The 22,121-nt window shown below is 35.1% G+C and overlaps 4 protein-coding genes across 4 annotated transcripts; 2 read left to right on the top strand and 2 right to left on the bottom strand.

Annotated features, from left to right (window-relative positions):
• Positions 1 to 5,448: 5,448 nt before the first annotated feature.
• Positions 5,449 to 6,621, bottom strand: LOC106130714 (uncharacterized). Its single transcript, XM_013329617.2, has 3 exons — positions 6,187 to 6,621; positions 5,901 to 6,089; positions 5,449 to 5,819 (listed from the first exon to the last, which is right to left on the bottom strand). The coding sequence occupies exons 1-3, from the start codon at positions 6,578 to 6,580 to the stop codon at positions 5,515 to 5,517; spliced, it is 888 nt and encodes a 295-aa protein (XP_013185071.2). The 5' UTR covers positions 6,581 to 6,621; the 3' UTR covers positions 5,449 to 5,514.
• A 5,635-nt stretch (positions 6,622 to 12,256) lies between these two features.
• LOC106130712 (uncharacterized) lies at positions 12,257 to 13,465 on the bottom strand. The gene is made up of 3 exons (XM_013329614.2): positions 13,228 to 13,465; positions 12,661 to 13,071; positions 12,257 to 12,391 (listed from the first exon to the last, which is right to left on the bottom strand). Exons 1-3 carry the CDS (start codon positions 13,441 to 13,443, stop codon positions 12,257 to 12,259), a joined length of 762 nt encoding a protein of 253 aa, XP_013185068.1. The 5' UTR covers positions 13,444 to 13,465.
• A 3,577-nt stretch (positions 13,466 to 17,042) lies between these two features.
• LOC132903268 (uncharacterized) lies at positions 17,043 to 17,997 on the top strand. The gene has a single exon (XM_060951071.1). It carries the CDS (start codon positions 17,128 to 17,130, stop codon positions 17,947 to 17,949), a length of 822 nt encoding a protein of 273 aa, XP_060807054.1. The 5' UTR covers positions 17,043 to 17,127; the 3' UTR covers positions 17,950 to 17,997.
• Positions 17,998 to 19,533: 1,536 nt separating this feature from the next.
• Positions 19,534 to 21,429, top strand: LOC106130632 (leucine-rich repeat-containing protein 15). Its single transcript, XM_060950888.1, has 2 exons — positions 19,534 to 19,665; positions 20,166 to 21,429. Exon 2 carries the CDS (start codon positions 20,173 to 20,175, stop codon positions 21,427 to 21,429), a length of 1,257 nt encoding a protein of 418 aa, XP_060806871.1. The 5' UTR covers positions 19,534 to 19,665; positions 20,166 to 20,172.
• The last annotated feature ends 692 nt before the right edge of the window (positions 21,430 to 22,121 follow it).

Raw genomic sequence — 22,121 nt, forward strand, 5'->3', positions numbered from 1 at the left:
AGTCACATTCTTAAAAAATGTTCCTAAACTTGAAGTGACGAAGTCTTATCAAACAAGTATATAAAATCGTGTATGACATAATCGCAATAATGACAATAACATTAGGTTTTTATTAGCACTTTTAAACAAATAGCCAAAATATTAAATTATTTATGGATATACAGATGTTTAAAGGTAATCTAGGATGTTGAAGTTCCATATCGTATGATAATAAACATAAAAATGAATATATAACCTAAAAACAATACTTTCCTATAAAAATAAGTGTACTATAATAATAACTAGGAATCTTTAAAATTATCAATACTTTTAAATTTCACTGCCAGCCTCTATTTCATGAAATATGGCATATTAATATATCTACATATATATGCTATGATTAATTAAAATAATTTAAAAATCTAATAGTTATACCACTGCCACCTCATCTCCTTATTAATAAAGTAAGTATTTAAATATAAAAAAAATCCATGATACCTATATTCTGCTATGCAAACGCAAGCCCACCTACCTCGATTTGAGGTCTTTTTGGTAAAAATATTGTCTAACTATAATAATTACAACTTACCTAAAATATGTCACACAACATTAATGTCACCGTTAAATACCAACTGAATATATCTAATATAATAGTAATACAGATCAAAATCATATCTCTTCATTTTGCTTCTCAATTTTTTCTCGGATTTCACTCCACGCGCTCCTTTTGAAAAGTTGTTAAATCTCACGGACCGAGTCGATACTGTACAGATTGAAATTCCTTTCCGTTACATCGCAAAGTAAATTCGCTTGCCTTTGGTGATAACTTCTTTCACAGATACAATCTACTATATATACATACTTTCTCATTGATTACCTATAGATATCTAAGATCACTCCTTACCTTAGTCGAAGGCTGTGAAATAATAGCTTTAACCTTCCACATGTAGATATATCCATCCCCGTTAAAATTTTAATTTTTAAGGAATAACGGTTAGCGATATACATATATATAGTAATGTAATTCCCTTTTCATCTTATTATTATTTCTAGTTGTAAATTGTGTGCTTGTATGTTATTAGGAAGAATGGTATTCAGCAATTTTTAATCCTTATATGATTCTTTTTTTTCTAATTGTTTCTGTCACTTATCATCTCCTGTATGCCTTAAAGTCCGTCATTTACCTACCAAAGTAAAGATGAAACGGATTTTGCTGAAATTTCGCAAACGAAAAATATTATTAAATAATGGTGGTGTCCACTATGGGAGGTTCTGTAAGTACCCACGGGAGCCAAGCTTGGAGCAAAACCTAGTAGGTATAGTAAAATGTCTACTTATGCAATAACTGGCTTTATTCTTACCTAGAATTTAATTCATCTTTTCAAGTACAAAATTTGTCATTCTAAGCCTGAATCATACCTCTACATCCTTATCATTAGATTTACGCGTAAAAGCGTATAAATAATATCTTTCTTTGCCTTTTGTATTAAAATGTCAGTGTTTTTGCACGACAATTTTTACCTCACACTCAAAATACACAATATACCTATTAGTTCCATTTAGTACCTATAGAATAATAATTACCTACATCTTAAATAATTATAAACATGGTTTCTAAATGTTTAAAATTATCTGCTACTTTCCAATAAGTGTTACATCTTTACCTAGATTTTATTATACCACCTTGATAATATTATGTATCTAATCAAGCACTAGGTCGAATTTTGTACACAAGGGCTGAAAGTAACCTATTTGTACAAGTATATTGGGTTGGTTTTATCTCGTACACAATATGATTGAGGTTTAACAATAACAAAAATATATAATTCGTTAAAAGTATGCCTTTCACGGATTACAGATTTGAAAATTGTGTGACATTTTTAAATTGAACATTGTACTAACATTTGATATGGATTTTATCTGAAATAAACGATTATTATTATTATAAAAGATGCCAATCAACCTTCAGATCTCTGTAGACATTGCAATAGTGCATCGGAAACAATACAGCATATAACAGGAGCTTGCTCTTCGCTAGCTCAAACGGACTACAAACATCGTCACGACCAGGTTGCTGCAATAATCCACCAATATTTAGCTTTGCAAGGTAATTTCATAACAAAAATGGAACCATATTATAAATATAAACCTGAGATAGTACTGGAAAATAGAAAACAAAAGATATACTGGGACAGAACAATACTAACAGATAAGACTATTCATTATAACAGACCAGATATAACAGTTCATGATAAAGAAACAGATACAGTATACCTCATAGATATAGCTATTCCGAATTCACATAATGTTCAAAAAACAATATCAGAAAAACTTAGTAAATATCAGGATTTAGCAATAGAAGTGAAAACCCAATGGAAAGCAAATAAAGTTCATATAATCCCAATAGTTTTATCATCAACAGGTATTATTCCAAAAACCCTTGCACAAAGTCTAACTACATTAAAGCTACCACCGTACACTCTTCATCTCCTACAAAAAGCTACCATACTTAACACCTGCCGAATAACCCGAAAGTTTTTAACTTCATCTAACATTTCATCTAACTTTTCTATTTAGGTAACCTCTTCTATCTATCTTCTGCTTCTATCGCTTGGTCGCGACCCGCGTTAGAAGAAAATTTACCCTCATCTGAGGAGAAAAGGAAAAAATGTGAAAAAAAAAAAAAAAATTCAATCCTACTTAGAAATTCGAATTTAAAATATTATTTCACTAATAATAATATAATAATAATAATTTGTTTATTTCAGACTTTTCAATCCATTATAACTATTTGATAATTTTAAATATATTTTTTTGTGTTACAAAATTATTTTCAAGCACAACTTCAATCTCTTCTTATAGATATTTCTATCAACAATACCGTATACATATGACAATAATAGAAACCTTAACACCTAACGTAACCGTATTTTTCCACTTTTCCACTTTTGTGTATCTAATAATATTTCTATAAACTTACACTTAAACACTTATAATCCTCTGATAAAATGTAATAATATGAATTATTGAATAAAATATATGAAAATAATGTATATTTCTTTAATTTTAATGACCCATTTCAATTATTCATATCTGCCAAAATGTCTAAGAATTAACAAAATTTTTGTGAATTTTGAAAGAATGAAAGTAAGAATTTAGAGAATTTTAGATGCATTATGTAGGTGTAAGTTCTTTAGTCGTAGCTTTCATAAGATTTTGCAGGAAATAATGAAGTGATCTTAGGCAACCTAAATGTATAAATAAATATCCTTAAGCCTTATTCTAATTCGTAAAAAAGGAAAGAGAAGTAACAGAGAAAAATATATTTTATTAACAGGGCTAATTTGAAAAAAAATTTATTTAAAACTTTCAATATCACATTATTGTTTTATCTTTTGGTTTCACAACATTGGCTGACGTCAAATAAATTATTTAAAACTGAGTTTGCTGCCGCTTCCAAAGCGTCAGTTCAGAAGAAGCGGTTAAACTGCACTTCAGCATTTTCAGAGAGGAAGAGATGATAAGAAAAAAGTCAATAGAGGTATTTTTTTTATTCCTAAAAATTTTAACAGTTTTATTTAGGTAGTTTTCCCATATTAATCCATATAAAAGTGGAATAAAAATTTCAGTTTTATTCCACTTTGATCACCTTCAATGTACGGGTAGGTATTCAGCTCTGATAGTTATCACATTGCCAGTTAGAGGTTAAAATTGACTTAGCTAACATATTTTCTTCTGGCAAAGACTAAATCAAGAGTTCCCGAAACCGACCAGCTTGCAAGACAGTTATAAATAAAGCTAAGTATGCAGGGATTATGGCAAGTGAAAAGATGAAGTCTGCCTACCTCTCTGGGAAAGAGCCGAGATTTTATGTACATATGTATAATAGGTTTTAGCAGAGTACCTATTATTTCCCTTCGTACCGCGGTCGCAATATCAATGAAGGGTATGTACGACAGAGTAAAAGCGACGTTCGCACCTAACTACTTTTATGGTCAGTGTAAAAATAGGTTGGCACTTTCTTTTAACTTCCTTTAACAATAACGTTGTAATTAATGTATCATACCTTATCCGAGGTCAAACATATGATAGTTTTTTTTGTTGATAAAATTTACACGGGTGCGAAGCCCCAGGTAAAAGGTAGTTTCATAAGGTTCTTTATTTTCATATTTATATAGCAAGTAAATGCTTTGTTCACTAAAGGAGTACATCACAAATATAAAACAGTAGTACAGTTCAAAGGCGGGTTATCCTTCTCTTCTCGATCTCTTCCAGACAACCTGACAATAAGAGGATCGCACACAAAATTGAGGCAAGGGTGAACAACAGTTCAACGGAAGAACAGGAGTTCTTTGTACCTACAGTATACTTTAACTGGGACAAAAAGTAGGAGAATATTATAATGTTTTATAGATACATAACTTATCGGCCAACCCACATTAGTATCGTATGGATCATAAATGATATTGTAATTAATTAGAAAGTTATTGTTTTATTCATAGGAGCTATATTTATAAGTACGATTTATCAGTGTCATACATATATATATTGTTAAATTTGGAGTCTGTATCAAACCCGGGAAGACGATAGATGATCGTAAATGTCGATTCGAATCCACACTAATAATAAAGATTTGTATGTTTGTACTCAAATAAACTCAAAAACTACTTCACGACATTCGGCACATTCATATATAGGATAGACCTTCGGGAGTGACATAAGCTGATTTTTCTGGAATTTCCCACGGAAGCGATGGCCCGCGCAAGAGCTAGTACTTAATTAATAAAGCTGTTACGACGAGGGTAAAGAAAACTCACATTGGATGCTTTAATGTGCAGGCCCTGTAAGATGCGGAGGTCAGAGGGGTAACGCTTCGTGTGACAACTTGACTTACCCAATCCAAGATCATGGTCAAAGGCGCATGCCGCCGGGCTCCTCCAGATGCGTAAGGATGTAAATTGGGTTTAACACAAGGAGAAAGAAGAATCACAAGTTTTCCCGGATATCATATTTGACATTTTTATCCATTACGACGAGGAAGACCGAGCTTTTGGGTGTAGGTTTCAAAATACATTGTGATGACTCTTTGATGGTCGGAATTAATTTGAATATGATTCAAAATGGCTTACGCCCTTACCATACCGTACTTTCTTTTCATCCATATTCATACATCTTCATGCACAGGTTTAGAATTTTGAGAGGGCATGATTCTCTTCGAGAAATGATTAACCATTTATTTTATTGAAATGTTTTACGTAATTTACTACGTTATACAGTAGTTATATAGTTCTTTTTTGTTCGTACGTTTTATGGTTTCTGTTTAAAAAATCGTGATTTTGATTAATATTTCAATTATGTGATTAATATTATAATTCGCTAGATAATAAATAATCTACAATCAAAGACAACATTTTTTATTGTGTTCAATAAATAAAAATAAATATCGACAATAAATAACTAGTTCTACACTCTATCCGTGGGTGCCTTCATCCTATTTACAATAATCGGGTGCTTATTTACACGAGGTAATCGAGTTCAGTAGGTGGGTGATGACGCTGATGATGAAATTGATGATGAGACGGAAGCAACACTAGAATAACTTGGAGATTGGTTCGAGGAAGCTGAAGAACTTGATTCTCCGGGGTAGTATGAGCTGTAGGCGAGTTGCGATGGATCCCAAACTCTAGAATAGGGGCCGGACGCGGAGGGTTCCCATTGGGGACTGTAAGAGTCGGAGGGCGCTGCTGGGGTGGAGGCAGGGGTACCGTATTGTGAAGCCGGAGGTCCGTATTGGGGTGCGGGAGGGGCGGCTTCAGTTGGTGCAATCATCATTGGCATAGCTGTAACAGAAATTAAATTTTAATTGATAGAACAATTTCAAAAGCGATGTTAGATTATTTTTATAAAATTTTAATGCTAACCTCCTTTCTTCATCAGCAGGTTGTAGACGAGGAATCCGACGACAAGTGTGATCGCGAGCTTGCTAAGGATCAGTGCTTTGATAGCCTTGACACCAATGATCGCAACTAGGATCGGCATCAACGCCTTCATCTTCAATTTCAGCAGCAACAACACTGGAAGCAGCAGCTTCTTCTTCAAGATGCCGCGAGCTGTAAAATTAAAAAAGATATTCTTGAATCGTTAACAAAACATATCTGGCTTAAAAACTACCTATTTATTTAAAACTGTCTATGTGTACATCCATACCTTCACCATTTTCATTGCTTTCTTCGGGGAACTCCACATCAAGACCCCTGTCAGCTCTATAGCTGACTTCAGCACCTTGGAACAAGAACTCTGGGAGCTGGAATCTGAACTCATTGGTGTTCAGAATTCTTCCAACGCGATCGAAGATGACTTTATCGATGTTTTTCTCCTCGAACGCCCTGGCCGACTCCGAGGACACTCCGAGCTTCGTATCCAGGAACGAGAGAACTTTCACTTTAAGACACGAAGTAGGAGAATCTGCTTCAAAACAATCACTGATAACACTGTCTAATAGTTCATCACTTGTGCTCAATCGAGCTGTTGGGATCTCATTGTCCTTGATGCTGTATCCGCGCACTAGAGCTAAAGAGGCTAGGAGAAGAAGGCACTTCATTTTAGCTGTTTTCACTGTGTCATTAGATTTGATTAATTAGACGTACGGCGCGGCCGGTTAATGGAGTAACAATGATTTAATTTTTCAATGGGCTTGGTTTTTATACGGGATCCTTTGGGCGGCTAGGCACGCGGTCCGCACGCGTGGACGGAATCCTAATCGCTTTCATACTTGGCGAAGTATTTATTTTCATTTAAGAAAGTCCTGTGGTGAGAGTGACTGCGGTTTTGGCTGAAACTGTAATAATTTTTATATTCTAAGTAATAAAAGTATCGAATTTGAAAAATATTTAAGTAAAAAAACACTGAAACGCCGAATTGTGTACTTTTTTTATTAAATAACTCTGTCAAACAATCTACATAGGTATTTTACCCAAAGCTTTTCGTCAAATGGTTAATGTGACGAACCTATTACGAGTAACAACAAAATTACACGACCACCTAATTCACCTATGTAGTTTTCAGTAGCGTAACATAGTTAATCGCCACGTTCCTTGTTTGATAATTTCAATGCGTTTGACTACCTGATAGCATTATGAGATCTAAGGTGGTACTCACAAGCCGAATTATTAATTATTCACTCTTGCCTTGAAAATGGATGTATTACTATTAACAAACATAGGGGCACAGAGACATGGGGAGGTTCATCCAAAACTATATTTTGAAACTTAGATCCGGGATGGCTTCCACGCATTTATACGTTTATTGCATCTGTTTAACAAACAATAAATCAACTGTTGTTCATTACGATGCCACCCGCTCTCACCGCCAACGCTCACATACAAATCATTCTTGTTCTTCTGTAACAGCTACGTATTCGTAATACTCGAGTAAGGTAATGCTAAATAGCGCCGTGACTTTTTTTCGATTGAGTAAGCAAAACAATGTTTTCGGAGGAAGTTAGTTTAAATTCAAGTTGCTTGAAATTTGTAGCACTGAAGTTTGTTCGATCAAAAATTTAATATTATTTTACCTATATTCAAATTCAAAATTTTTATTAATTATATGTAATGGGATATTTCAAACATCACTTAATAATTGTCATATCTTTTGGTTTCACAGTATCGGTTGTCAACTTCACAATTAATTAATTATAAATATTAATATTAAGGGGAAAGTACGATAAACGTACTCTTGATAAATCGGGTGAAAGATTAGGTCACGAGTAAGTACCCTTAAAACATACGAGCTCGCATGAAAAGATTAGTGATGATTATTGACGAAGCAAGAGAACAATGCAGGGATCATGGCAAGAGAACAGATTCGTTTCTGCCTACTACTCCAGGAAAGAGGAGTAATGTATAAAGGTATGTATGTATGTACATACATACATATAGTCCCTTACGGAGTAGAAAGAGCCAATAGTCCCGAAAAGACTGAAAGGCCACGTTCAGCTGCTCGGCTTAATGATGGAATTGAGATCCAATTAGTGACAGGTTGCTAGCCCATCGCCTAAAAAAAGGATCGCAATTTTATAAGCCTATCCCTTAGTCGCCTTTTACGACATCCATGGGAAAGAGATTGAGTGGTCTTATTCTTGTTTGTTTTGTATTTGTGCCGGGAACCACACGGCACGTATGTATGTAAAGCGGAAAAATAGACCCTATTTGACTTTCTTAGACTGGGTCGTAGGTGAACCCCAGTGAGTTAAATTAATAAGGATAGGATAAGTCGAGGAACAAAGATTATAATGTGCACAGTTTATAAAATAAACATCGTTTTGACAACCTGTCGTACAAATGACCCCAAACTGGTTATATAAACACTGAAGTTTACCAGAAAGTGAAATTGATCTGATTTGACAAAAAGCTCGCGTGTATTTACCTAACCTCCATTATGCAATAAGGGATGGCCGCCATCTTGTATGCACCACGCGACGACATTTGCATTAACGTCCATGTCCGGATTGTGAAATGGCTGTTTCACTTCCGTTCGACTGTTTTATTTGTTAGATTGTATTTATGGTGTGTGATAATGTTGTTTTTTACGTTAATATAAGATTTAAGTAAGTATTATGCGTCTGCTTGCCCGTACATACTTATTAGAAACACAATGAAACACGTATAATCAAGTCTATATCTTTTGCGTGGTAGACAGAGCTAACAGTCTTAAAAAGACTAATAGGCCACGTTCAGCTGTTTGGTTTATTGATAGAATTGAGATTCAAATAGGTTGCCAGCACATCGCCTAAAAGAAAATTCCCAAGTTCATTGCCCTTGCCTTTAGTCGCCTTTTTCTTTTTAGTCGACTTTTTCTTCTATTGGTGCCGGGAACTCCAAGGAACACATTATTGTGTTTCTTGTTTAGTACAACATAAAAGTGAGCAGGGACTTATTGCTTGCAGGTTCATCCGCGTGAATTTCGATTAGCTGTTAGGTTTGGAAGCTTAGTACTTTTTGGTATCATAACTTATCTTGAAATTGCTTTGGATAAATACCCAAGTTAAAAATAGGTAGGAGGTAACAAAATAAGTGACATTTCTTGACATTTGTTCAACTTTATGACTGTGGATGTTTAAAACCATATATTTTTAAATGCCAATTTTTTTACATTCGTCCAGACATTTCAGCTGTATTTACGTAGGTGTATTAAACAATTACACATAGTCACAAATATTTTCTTATCATCTTTATTCATATAATATATCTTAACAAACGACCTACGTATACGTTCAAAACAAAAATAAACATGCAATGGTAAACACAATTTTCTGTGTTGTTGATAAACAGTGTAACCATATTAAGTAATAGACCACATAACTTAAGCTTCAAACTGTTCAAACTCATCTTATTCGTGACCAACATGACAATACATTTCTATCCCAAATACTGTCTTACTATCAATAAACAAACTTGCCTGTTCTGTTTAAAAATTATAAAATAAACGATTTTGAACCTTACTACTTAAAGAATATAAACAATACCGGCATTGAAAATGCAAATAGATTTGTCTAATACGTAAGGTAGCACTTTCCTCGCTAAAGGTGCGTTATAATGGTTTAGTATGGGTTCGAATCTGTGCTAATGTGTAGCTAGTGGGTCACCAGGGTATGAAAGGAATTCTGTGCAGCCATCGCCCGCATCCTGAGCATGCTTGCGGAATTGCAATGAGGAGTGCCACAGGGCTCGATATTAGGACCTTCAACTTTAATGTTTATGGCCTCTTTGGAGAATCAATTCTGTCGGCGATTGAAACTTTCTTTCTAGAAGTTAAAGTTGTTTGAAAAATCTTGTTTGCGATTAAAGTAATTATTTTGTTTGTAAAACTTAAAAATTAAATCGTCAAAGAAAGAAACATTGTTACAAAAGCATAATTAATTTCACGCGCAACTTTACAATGCGCCTGACACAGAGAGATATTGGTATAACAAATTACGTTTGCTTAACATCTGACGATAAATAAGTTGTATTAAATTTAATGAGGTCAGTTTTATTATCTTATTCAACTTATTTTACAAAATTAAAAAAAAGTTCAGGTATACTTAACGCGTTTCTTTATGCACGCATTGATGCCCATGAGGATCGTTTTCTTTAAACCTTTGCCCTACAGCTTAACGTGGAATATAGAATTTTCAAGACCATTGGGTCTGTCAACCCCGTAAGGGATAAAGGTATAAATGTATTCTATTTTTAGGCGTGTTATCGATCTCTGTATTACAATTTCATCATCATGTAATTATAAATAAATTCACTTCTGAGTTTTGTGAATATCGGCTCTTTTTCTACCCCTCGAGGGGAAAAGATGTGATCACGTGTAAGAAGAAAAAATATTTTCGCTTCTTTAGTAGAACACAATCACTGCCATCTTTTGGTAACAACATAAACCTTAATCGATAGAAAGTTGTTAGTTGCGCGGGAGATGCAAGCATGCAAAGCAGAGGAATCTCTGTATACGACAAAAGCATTAGTTTCAATGCTCATGGTGATGATGCTGTATTTGGTAAAAATATGAAGAAAATCCAACAGAGGTCATTTTAAATTACAGTATATATAAGAAACTGTATTTCGGAGGAGTAGTACAACAATGGCGACAGTAATTTTATTTTTGATTTAACTAAGTAGATATTTTTGATTCGCTCAAGATTCGATGTAAACTTCATTCATTCTTCCTTCATATAATCACGTCAATGTTCCTTGCGGGATAGACAGAGTCAGCGGCATCGCAAGGCCACGTTCAGCTAAGTAATGGAACTTACTGAGGGAGAACATTGTTAATAAAATTTGCACATTTTGGCAACTGGGGTAGGTTCGTTTCGTGATGAATCTAGCGGTAGCGGGAGTCGGGGTCAATTTGTTAATTTTGGTTCAGTCAGATTCGACTAAATGCGGTCTTTTAGACTAGTACCTATATTCACACGTATATCACATGTTTATGCCTCATGCTTGAGCCAGCATACCATACATATAACCTTAGTCCTTTGCGCGGTAGGCAGAGCCAACAGTCTCGAAAACAACTTCATTGAGATTCAAATGGTGACAGGTCTAGCTAGCCCATCGTCTAGAACATAGGAATCCAAAGTTTATAAACCTCTGTCTACCCCGCCAGGGATATAGACGTGTCTAGATTTTTATATGTATGTAGGTTCTGTCGTGTAGTTTTCGGAACTTTAGAATAGAATCGCTCCATATCTTTCCCGTGGATGTCGTAAAAGGCGACTAAGGATGGGCTAGCAACATGTCTTTTAATCTCGATTCTATAATAAAACCTTCGAGACTGTCTACACCGCAAGGGCTATAGACGTGATAATATGTATGTATGTCACGCATATTTACAGTTTAATATAGGTAGAAGATATAGATAAATAGAATCTTCTTATCTCCATCCTTCTATAATTTTACATCTTTCAGAGAAAATGTTATAGTTAATTTAATACTCCCTTGTTTTTTAGGCACGCATTAAAATGTTTCTAAGATACCGGTGTAATATATTTTGTGGTCACAGTTTGTACAACTAATCGATTATTCCGTCGACATAGTGTGTAAAGTGAATTTTATCACGATTTTGTGTCAAATAGGCGATTTATTTTAAATTCAGGTGCAGTGGCGAGCGAAAGTTTACTTTCCTGTGGATTATTCACAATTTTCTCCAAGGCATATTTAAGGAAACGTGTGTTGCGTAGTGTCTAAATACTTATTGATTTTGTTAGCACATTTTGTATGTGAAAGAAATGAGACCTGTTAGAATTTAATAGTGAGAATTAAGTATTGAGTAAATATTAATTTTTCTAAATTAAAAAGTAAAAATTAATATTGGGAAACAAACAAATAACTAGCCTCTGAAACTACAATGGACTTGACTTTTAGTTTCTTTCTACAATATTTTGTTTGTGTTACAAACAAAGTTATTGTTTTATAAAAAAATATCACTTGATAGTACTCTGTTTCGTATATTATTTTCAGGGTCAAAAGAATAATTAAATAAACAGATTTATTCAATAGCTTTATTATAGTTAAAATAAATAACATCCACACATCACAATCACACAGTCTCTCATGCACGTTTTATTTAAATAAATAAGTTGCATTTGGTACATTACATAGTATTTACACTGTCACGGTTTCTAAAGAAACCTATTTTTGGTCTGTTCCAGTCGTTTGGCGCCATTTTGGATTCTAGCGTTAGAATTTCGAACGGCGGCCATTTCGAATGGTTCGGGTCAGAGGTGAGTTCGAGGAGTTTAGTGGTAGGCGTTGTATGCGAGTTCTTGTGCCAATTCTTGGGGTTCAGCGTCCCTCCTGCGACGAGTGGCGGCGTAGGCAGCATCCCAGGGTCCGTGCGCGGCTATCTGGGGGTGGGAGTTGTCCGCCGCGATCTGGGTAAACTATAACGTTAGGCTTATGGGTAGAAAGTCCAGTAAGTTTGTTAGTTACGACTAAAATGAAATTTGATTATGTGCCACCTTGTCTTTGTGCTAAAGGATAGAGTGCTGGTGCGTTTTTCAATAGAAAGTGCGATGTAGTGCTGTTTGAACAAGTAGTGAAAGAAATATCTTGATTTACAGCCGAGTCCGCTGCTAAACATAGGATTTATATCTTGGTATATTGTGGTCATTAGAACATATAATTAAATGTATCAACTCACCTTCTTGCAGAGCTGGAAGATGGCCAGAGCGACGGACACGACGAAAGAGAAGAAAGACAGCTGCAGGGCGTTCCAGGCCTTCAGTCCAAGGACACCAATAGCCAGAGGAATCAGGGTCATAGCCTTGAGGAGGACGAAGACAAGAATGGGTACAATGATCTTCTTGAGCTTAGCTTTACGGGCTTCACCGACGGAGCGAGCACCGTCCTTGTTGAACTTGATGTTCAGGCTAAGTTCATCTTGGTCAAGGTTCCTTGGGCTGACAGTGACTTTGGTGTCAGCGAGGGGAAGTTGGAAGGAGACGTCGTGGGATTGGATGAAGCTCTCAATGGTGTCGATGAAGTCGCCAGAAGAGCGCCCAGTGACGTCATTGCCAGCGCCGTTCTTTGTCACCTCTACGGCTTCTGAGATCTGCAAGAAGTTAATAAAAGTTGAATGAATATGAATAATTGCTTATTAATGATTGATTAAAAATTTATGATGTTGGTATTGAATCTAAAACGGTTGATTTTGTATCATCATACTTTTTGACAAAGTCTATTTACTTAAATAATCTAATTTCATTACCTGGAAAGTGTCCTTCTTGAAAATGGTGTCCAGTAATGACATGACCTTGTACTTGATACAAGCAGTTGGGTCTGATCCTTCCACGCAGCCGGATCTCATCTCCTCGACCATCCCATCCATAGGGGTTCCCTTCCAGAAGGCCTGCTTCGCTGGCTGAGCCACTGCACTTCCGAACAAGGCCAAAGCTACCAAACACACAACTTTACTGGTCACCATTTTGTCTGAGACACTCCTGCTGTTCACTGTGTGAAGGTTGATTGGTTTGTGATGGTTTGGCCAAGGACTCCGCTGTTTTTATACAGCTATTTCAAATTCAGCACGTTGTGTCCAGTTCCGGTCCACATTGTCTCTCGATGTACGAGCCAGGTGAGGAGTTACGACGTTTCGTCTTTAGTAGGATCTGAGCGTAAGGGAAAGCTATTTGATACGAATCCTCTTTGGGACCGCGTGTCAAGAATAGCTTATGTTGTATGGTCATCAGCAGTTCGGGTGACGTTTAGGAACGGACAGTTTTGAGCACCTTTTGTGTTGTTTGTGACACCGTACCCTGATTTGAAGGAAGCTTGATCCAATTGTTGCGTCCCTGTCTGTTGGATAGATTATGAATGAGGAGCGAGTAGGACAGAGGTAGAGGTGTTTGATATGTAGGGACAGACGCTCGGCACGCGAGGCTTGCATACGAAATGGAAGTGCTATCAGTGAACTTGCCACTTGGGAGATAAAATCGCTCATTTTCAATTTGTTTGACTTTCAAATGAGGTAATTATAGAGATCGACACTATTACGGCCTCTGTGGCTCAGCGGTAGTACGCTTGTCTGTGACACCGGAGGTCCCGGGTTCGAATCCCGGCCAGGGCGTGATGAGAAAAGAACTTTTTCTGATTGTCCTGGGTCTTGGATGTTTATCTATATAAGTATTTATTATAAAATATAGTATCGTTGAGTTGGTATCTCGTAACACAAGTTTCGCACTTACTTCGAGGCTAACTCAATCAGTGTAATTTGTCCCGTATATATTTATATTTATTTATTAGTTTCATGAAGTTTATAAAATATTTGTAGTTAACCTTGGTTTATTGTGAACCAATAAACTGAATAATCGACGTGTGACAAACGAATATCGCAGATTAGCCCTCGTGACTGCAGTAAATCTAGGCATCATCGCTCCAAATTTTCTTAGAAAAAACGCGACCTGTGCAAACACTGCACACATACGTAAGACTACTAACACAGAACTGTCCATTTCGAAGTAGGTTTAAACATCAATCTCATAATTTTGTTATTCCAATTCCCAATCAGTCAACATTAATGCGTAGGATTCTATGAGTGGCATGATAGAGATAGCATGTAGATTTACAGAAGTCGTAGAATGAAAAATTTTAAGAGCAGATGTCCCTGGCAACCTTCTTCTTCCTAAAAGTCAACCATGAAACATAATATTAACTTTGGCTATGAATCACAAGATCCCAGTTTCGATTAATTATTTACATATTTTTGGAATATAATACAAATGTTTATAAAAGTATATCAAACTGTTGACTCCTACGTTAGATCCATATAAATAGCTCGTTAAACATATGGTAGTCTATTTTGTTGTAAGTTAAGTTTTTCTCGCGTCTTCATCCACCATTATTTTATATAGGTAGGTATATTAACTACCTCCTAGCTCTGTAGAATGACTATATCTAAATACTTCTTGTTGCCAATGATCTAAATTAAGGGATAGGGGTCATGTTCCCCTGCAAAGTTAGCTTAGGTCAAACGGGAGTTACTTGGTGTAAAAACTGGACTTACCAAATCCAGTATAGTTGTCACTGGCAAACACCGGGGCTTCTCTCCAGAGAGGTTAGGATGTAACCGGGAGTAATGCTACATACATAAATATGGTCACGTCTATGTCCCATGCGGGGTAGACAGAGCCAACAGTCTTGAAGACTAAATGGCCACGTTCAGCTATTTGGCTTAATGATAGAATTGAGATTCAAACAGTGACAGGTTGCTAGCCCATCGCCTAAAAGAAGAATCCCAAGTTTATAAGCCTGAGTAATGCTAGAAGGAAGGAAACATCCAAAATCCAAGCCAACCAGTAAAAGTCCGTTTTTCATCATACCCTGGCCGTGATTTCAACTCAGGACCTAGTATCTCAATAGGAACTACCGCTAAGGCACAGAGGTCGAAGTTACGATTTATTAATAGCTTTGCTTTTTGGTAAGTACCTGTAAGTAACGATTAATTCCTCTTTAAGTGGCACAAATTCTTTGAAATAGATAACGGGATGTCTATTAATATTGATCCTGCGTACAGCACGGTTACGCATGCCAATTGCCGGCAGTTCCGCCAGACCAGGGTGAAAGTGATCGACAGCTCCAATTTATTCATAGCTCTATCTATTCCGCCATCTCTAGGGAGAATGGGGGCACTATCTGGCTGATATCCTAACTCCATGCTATCCGTATCCATACTCATATTATAAACAGGTCTTAGCGTACTGTCAACAGCGTAACAACCTGCCCAAATCACCTCGATTACTAGCGTCATATTGAGTTCTATACAGTAACTTGTTATGCTATGGGAGTTGTTTCGTGTAAAACCCGACTCACCCAATCCAGGATTTATGGTCAATGACGTACCCTGGACTCCTCTCCAGAGCGGTGAGACAATCTATGATCGTGAGCAAACCAATAAACTTGGAATTCTTCTTGAAGGCAAAAGGCTAGCAACCTGTCACTATTGGATCCTAAATTCCACCATTACGCCATACAGCTGAACGTAGCTTTTCAGTCTTTTCAAGACTGTTGGTTCTATCTACACCGCAAGAGATATAGACGTGGTTATATGTATGTATATGATCTACTTACAAAATAGATACTGCCTTTCTGTTTATCCTATTTTTCACCCAGTCAACCAACTTCTTAGGACAGTCAATCGATCTGAGATTCCGCACTTACGTACAGTAAGAAATGATACTTATATTTCAGCCCTGTGTCTGCTTATAGGATATTTTTTCATTGCTGTATGGTTTAAAATCTCTTTGCGGTCAATACCACAATTCTTTGTAAAATAATTAACTCATTACATTATGTTAACTTAGTTAAATTAGATAAAGAAGGAAAGATCTAGTATATTTTTCAATCGAGAAAGAGGCGTTATTTGATATAGATATGTTGTTAGATAAAATAAAAATGGCTGATAATGTGTACTGAAAAAACAATATTTCTCGTGTTGACGTAATCAAACTCAATGCAAACTTGTCGTTCAAATGCTTTGAGGAGGCTTAGAGTAACTATCAGTTGTTTAAGTCACTGCAGAACCGTAATACAGAATATAAAATTAAAGGTTGTCTTTATCATAGTAAAAGCTGAAAAGAACTATATATTTTTTCTTAAATTTATAAACGTGATATGTGTAACAGGTGTACTTAATGCCACAGGTCATTCTCTGCTAGTCGAACCTTTGGACCAAACTGAAATGTATGTAACTCGTACATTTTTCACTTCATCTACTTCAATGATATCTGTTACCTATATTTTTTCCTCAGTAGTGAAATTAATATGTTAAGTAAAATAAAATGATATAAATATTTTTTTCGTAGGGATATTTATCTATTAGAGTCTATCAACTTAGCAAATTATTAACCGTTCAAACTTGCGGGCGCTCTATAAGAGACAAACATACATACTTCTCATCATAATTAATTCATTGCCACACCTAGGAAGCTTTGCCGCACCAAAAGTATGGAGCGAAACCCACACTTGCCCAGTTAGTATGCGCGAACGCATACAATAACTTTATATCAGTCATTGAGTTCAGAAATTTCAACCTGAGAGGACACCGTTGTTAAGTGACAGAAAAATTGTGACCTATTTCTAATACCGCTCTGTAAGACAGTGCTATATAAGGATGTCTAAATTGACGGTGACAAATTTTAGCAAGAAAGCTGGCAGCCCGTTTCAGAAACCGAAAGACACTCAAGGGGATATAATCGTCGTACATGAAGAAATACAGAAAACAGCCAAAGAAATACAGAAAGAGAAACAAAATGAATTATTGCAGAAAGTTAACAAGAAAGCTGCTGAATATCAAGCTCATAAACCCAGCTCTGGAGTGTTCACTGAAGTGGTGACACATGGTGCATTTACTTCTAAAACAACAAATAAAGAAAAACTTAAAGTAGAAACTGCTTCATCACCGACCAAGGCAGGTAATGGTACAAATGGTTCTAAACTACTGGGATTCCCATCGTCAGCAAATGATTTAGCTTTAGATGCTAAAACAGACTTAGAATCAGATCCAAACATTTCCAAAGAAATGAAAGAAAAGGTAATCGAAAAATTATTTACTCTAGTCTCAATGGTACAACATATGTACGAGTCGAAGGTCCGAGTGATGACAGAATTTGAAAAGTTTAAGGATACGCATTTGAAGAGTGAATTAAGAAGAGAGAAGGAACATTCTGAACAGTTGTATAAATTAAATATGAACTTTCAAAATGAAGTCATTCAGTCGATGCAAAGATTAAGAAGTGAATTGGATATATCGAGAAATGTCTTAAAAGATGTTGAGGAAAATAATATTAGTTCAGAAAAGACAGATAGTTCTATAGAATTTAGTGCGTCTGAAGACAATCAACAGTCTCAAGATAAAATCACTAATGAAGAGGATATAAAACAAAACTCAGAGGAAGACAATTCCGTGGCGGAAACTATTAGCAGTAATGCGTGAATTCAACAGGTTAAATTTATTATTTATTGTTAATATAGTTTAATTAGATGTCATACTGAGTAAACTAATGTTTAATGTTGAATTTGTTTTATTTTCTTTCTCAAAGTTTTTAATTTATTTTAGCATATTTACGAAATAAGTCAGTTAGAGAATGCATTTTAACCTATTCATTATAACATCAAAGAATAATTTATACCCCGGGCTCAAAGGATATGACTGGTCAGTGAGGAATTTTTGAGACATACATATTTGCTTATGAATAAGTAATCCTTTAAACAGATGACACGGTCGGCAAAAACATTTCTCTGATTTAACAAAAAGCTATTTTTACGGGTAATACAGACAGAGTCGGTAAGTTATTATATTACTAACATTTTCTATGATAATTGGAAATACTCTCTCTATATATAAGCAATCAAGCAAACAAGGTTTCTGATTTTTTTGTCATCTTAGATCCAAATATAGAAGTTATTGTATTCTCAAATAAGGTTGGTGTTGTTAGACACGACAAGACCCAAAATTAAAAATAATCGAATCAAAAATTAAATTACAATCAATAATCTTGCCCAAATGTCATTATGTCATATCAGTTTCCAACAGCCTCCAGTCTGTACAGACAGCAACACGGAATTCAGCTTTGCTGGGAAAAAAAATTAATTTACCTAACACTTATCTTGCTGACTGTATAATTATGTCAAGGTCTTGAATGACATAATGAATAAACAATATGTAGGAGTTAGTAGGCGATGCATGACGTATACAAGAATTTGATTACGCATTCCGTATACTTATTGGATTAACTTGATATTACATAAACAAACAGGTGATTTAATTAAAGAGTGATCACTACAATCTTCATTCTTATATTAAATTTACCGCGTCAAATTTGCACCCAAAATTTATTACTGAAACGGAGATTAATACTCAACATACCATTACTCACTCATACCTTATAAATGCCACACCTCTTTATTACAAACTACATTTCTCCATTTGTTACTATCTCGTGCATACTTCTTTCGCTACATCCACATTCATAACCCTGCAGGTTTGTCGGTTCAGGGTAGCCTCGACCTGATCTTTCACCAGGACTTCCCCATTTGTTAATTGTTTTTATATTTCATTGTTTAAAGATGTCTCCAATTATTATTTGTTATAAATATATATTTTAAAATACCAAATCTTCTCATCTTTATGCTCTCAGCTCTCCAATTATTACTTGTTATAAATATATATTTTAAAATACCAAATCTTCTCATCTTTATGCTCTCAGCTCCCTAACAAACATGCAGAATAGTTTCGACCATACAAGTACGTTGTCATCGATCAGTAATGCAAGTTTTAATTATATATTCATTCGTCTAACACGTATTGCCAGTGAAACATATTCCTGTTCCACATTCGGGTAAAGTACCTATTGCATTTGTACAGTGGACCACATATATGTATAAGTACACCACCTTCGCAATCGCATATTGAGTGGTGTAATTTTCTCTGTAGCCATTGTACTTACATAGCGCATATACTTACTCGTACTTCGTTTTTATCTCAATGGACTCGGAACAAACCTAACCGGCTTGGACCGATGCCATCCTCTCATTTTATGTTTAGTCTTTATAAACAAAGGTTTTGTCAGGAATATTTTAAATACGGTGGTAAATACGAGTGTTGATACAGAATATAATTACAAAACTGTAGTAAGAGGGTGATAAGCAGGTATGTTTAAATTAAGTTGTAAAGCCAGACTTGATAAACTTGGTTATAGAAGTCAAGGTTACATTTGTATATCTATACGTAATTATCTTAAAGAAACTCTGCTGAAATAATTTCGGGATATGGACAAAAATTTCGATAATGATTAATTACTTATGGTATTAAAATATATAATAGCGAACCCTGGGTTCGGAAGCTAATAATTAAAGTGCAACAGACCACGCAAAGACAAGAGAGAGACACGAAGACATCCTTAAATACCTACACATATACTATACGTCCTACGTTTAAACAAACAGTTAAACCCATAAAAACCCTGGGGACCTACAGGGTTTAGCCACGATGGAATTGGTATTCAAAGATTCCTTAAAAAAGATCCTGATCCATCATTCCTAAAATACACAAAATGACATGAAATAGCTATTAGAACATTTGTCAAAATAAATGAGTGCCATTTATATCCAGATAACCATTAATAATACCCCATAATTTTATATTTACAGGAAAACTATGTCAATATGGATAAAGTTACTGATAACGGTAATATTGGAGACGATTGTTACTGCGAAACTGATTTGTTCGAAAAAAGGAGTAACAGACATCGTATGTACTGCGGGAAATTCCGATTATGAACTTGAAAGAGGCGTGGTATCCGACCAAAATGGGATAACTGGGATACATCTTAAATCTTGTAGAATAACACAGATAAAATTGGAAGCTTTCAAAGGTCTCCCTGCTCTTGAATACCTTGATTTATCCCATAATTCTATATCAAATCTAGATTTGGGAGTATTGGATGACACGCAAAATTTAAAGTCCTTGAATTTATCCTTTAATTCAATAAAATCATTGCCTTTAGGACTTTTTGATCAAGAACCTAATTTGGAAGTTTTAGATTTAAGAGGAAATAGTATTAAAAATTTAACAAAAGGTTTATTTGCCCCATTGAAGAAGTTAAGACACTTGGATGTGTCAAATAACTTTCTCGTTGGCAGAGAATTAAGTCCCGATATATTTGAAAACAACAAACTAATAAAGTTTATGGATATATCAAGAAATGACTTGTCAGATACTCCGGAGAATTTGTTTCAAGCATTCACACAGATAGATTTTTTAAATGTTGATAGATGTTTCTTGGATAAAGTGCCAGCTTTTACCACAAAAACTAACATGAAGACAATGAAGCATTTGATGTTATCTACAAATCATATCACCCAATTGGATGACCCCAAAATTTTCTTAAATTTAGAAAGCATCGAGATAATCAATTTAGCAAAGAACTTAATAGAAAGCATATCTGAAAATATTTTCAAATCACTAAAAAAGATCAAAATGATAATTTTGAGAGACAACAATCTAAGATCTATTCCAGATACCTTATTCAAAGGTCTACCAAAGCTGGTAAATCTGCATTTGCAAAACAATATGTTAGAATCTCTTCCTGTTAATGCATTTAGAAATTCTCGAATTAAAAACTTGAATGTAGGGGGAAATAAGATAACTTTTTTGATAGACAATTTCTGTTTAGAGTTAAAGAATTCTGGAACGAATTTGAAGAAATTTATGTTTACGAATAACCCGTGGCAATGTCCTTGTTTGCTGGATGTTTTAGTTGAAATGAGGAGAATGGGGATAGAGTATAATCCTGACAAATATGATGGTCAACAAAAAGTATGTGTACAGCAGGATCAGTATTGTCATCGACATTTGGAATCAAATAGTGTATATATAGATTTGTATCAGGAATTGGTAGAATTAAATCCTTAGATTAACAAAATCTTTTTTTTTCCATAATCCATAATAATATTAAGATTTGGTCATTTGAGTATGCCATCGTTGTAATTAAGTATTTTATTCAGAATACATGAAGTATTAAAGTAAATAAATTATCCATGATACTGAGGTATTTGCAAAAAACTAAATTATGTAATGGTAAATGTAGGAAAGTACTTCGAGAACCGTATCCTGGTATGATAAGTAATTAGAATAATTTTTCTGCACTGGAGGGAAAGTTAGTCTGTTAAAAATTCAATACCTGTAATATTAATATTGACAGCCACTGTGTCGCAACAGTAGTAGGTAGGTACGCTTGTTGTAACACAGAAGGTCCCGGGGTTCGGTTCCCGGTTAGGGCACGATAAGAAACGAACTTTTTCAGATTAGCCTGGGTCTTGGATTTTTTTATATATAATTATAGGTATATTATAAAATATATTATCAATGAGTTAGTATCTCATTACACAAGTCTAGACCTTACGAGGCTAATTCAATCTGAGTAATTTGTCCCGTATATATTAATTATTATTATTTATTCATTTTCTCAATTTAATCATTAGTGAATTTCCATCTTTTCAATATAATGCCTTCCAGTCTAGTTAGACTAGCCCCTTGTGACTTCTTGCTTCATCTATGCTGTGAGGGATAAGGAGATATATGTATGTATGTGAATTGAATATTCA

The sequence above is a fragment of the Amyelois transitella genome, chromosome 23 (assembly GCF_032362555.1).
Source record: "Amyelois transitella isolate CPQ chromosome 23, ilAmyTran1.1, whole genome shotgun sequence".
NCBI classification, from domain to species: domain Eukaryota; kingdom Metazoa; phylum Arthropoda; class Insecta; order Lepidoptera; family Pyralidae; genus Amyelois; species Amyelois transitella.

What these genes read in the sequence shown, in the direction of transcription:
- LOC106130714 (XM_013329617.2), bottom strand. Translation starts at nt 6,580, where the DNA reads ATGAAGTGCCTTCTTCTCCTAGCCTCTTTAGCTCTAGTGCGCGGATAC. An exon ending in AAGCAATGAAAATGGTGAAG is followed by an intron (nt 6,090 to 6,186) that starts GTATGGATGTAC and finishes TTAATTTTACAG; the next exon opens with CTCGCGGCATCTTGAAGAAG. An exon ending in CCTGCTGATGAAGAAAGGAG is followed by an intron (nt 5,820 to 5,900) that starts GTTAGCATTAAA and finishes TTTCTGTTACAG; the next exon opens with CTATGCCAATGATGATTGCA.
- LOC106130712 (XM_013329614.2), bottom strand. Translation starts at nt 13,443, where the DNA reads ATGGTGACCAGTAAAGTTGTGTGTTTGGTAGCTTTGGCCTTGTTCGGA. An exon ending in TCAAGAAGGACACTTTCCAG is followed by an intron (nt 13,072 to 13,227) that starts GTAATGAAATTA and finishes AACTTCTTGCAG; the next exon opens with ATCTCAGAAGCCGTAGAGGT. An exon ending in TCTTCCAGCTCTGCAAGAAG is followed by an intron (nt 12,392 to 12,660) that starts GTGAGTTGATAC and finishes TAGTTTACCCAG; the next exon opens with ATCGCGGCGGACAACTCCCA.
- LOC132903268 (XM_060951071.1), top strand. Translation starts at nt 17,128, where the DNA reads ATGTCTAAATTGACGGTGACAAATTTTAGCAAGAAAGCTGGCAGCCCG.
- LOC106130632 (XM_060950888.1), top strand. Translation starts at nt 20,173, where the DNA reads ATGTCAATATGGATAAAGTTACTGATAACGGTAATATTGGAGACGATT.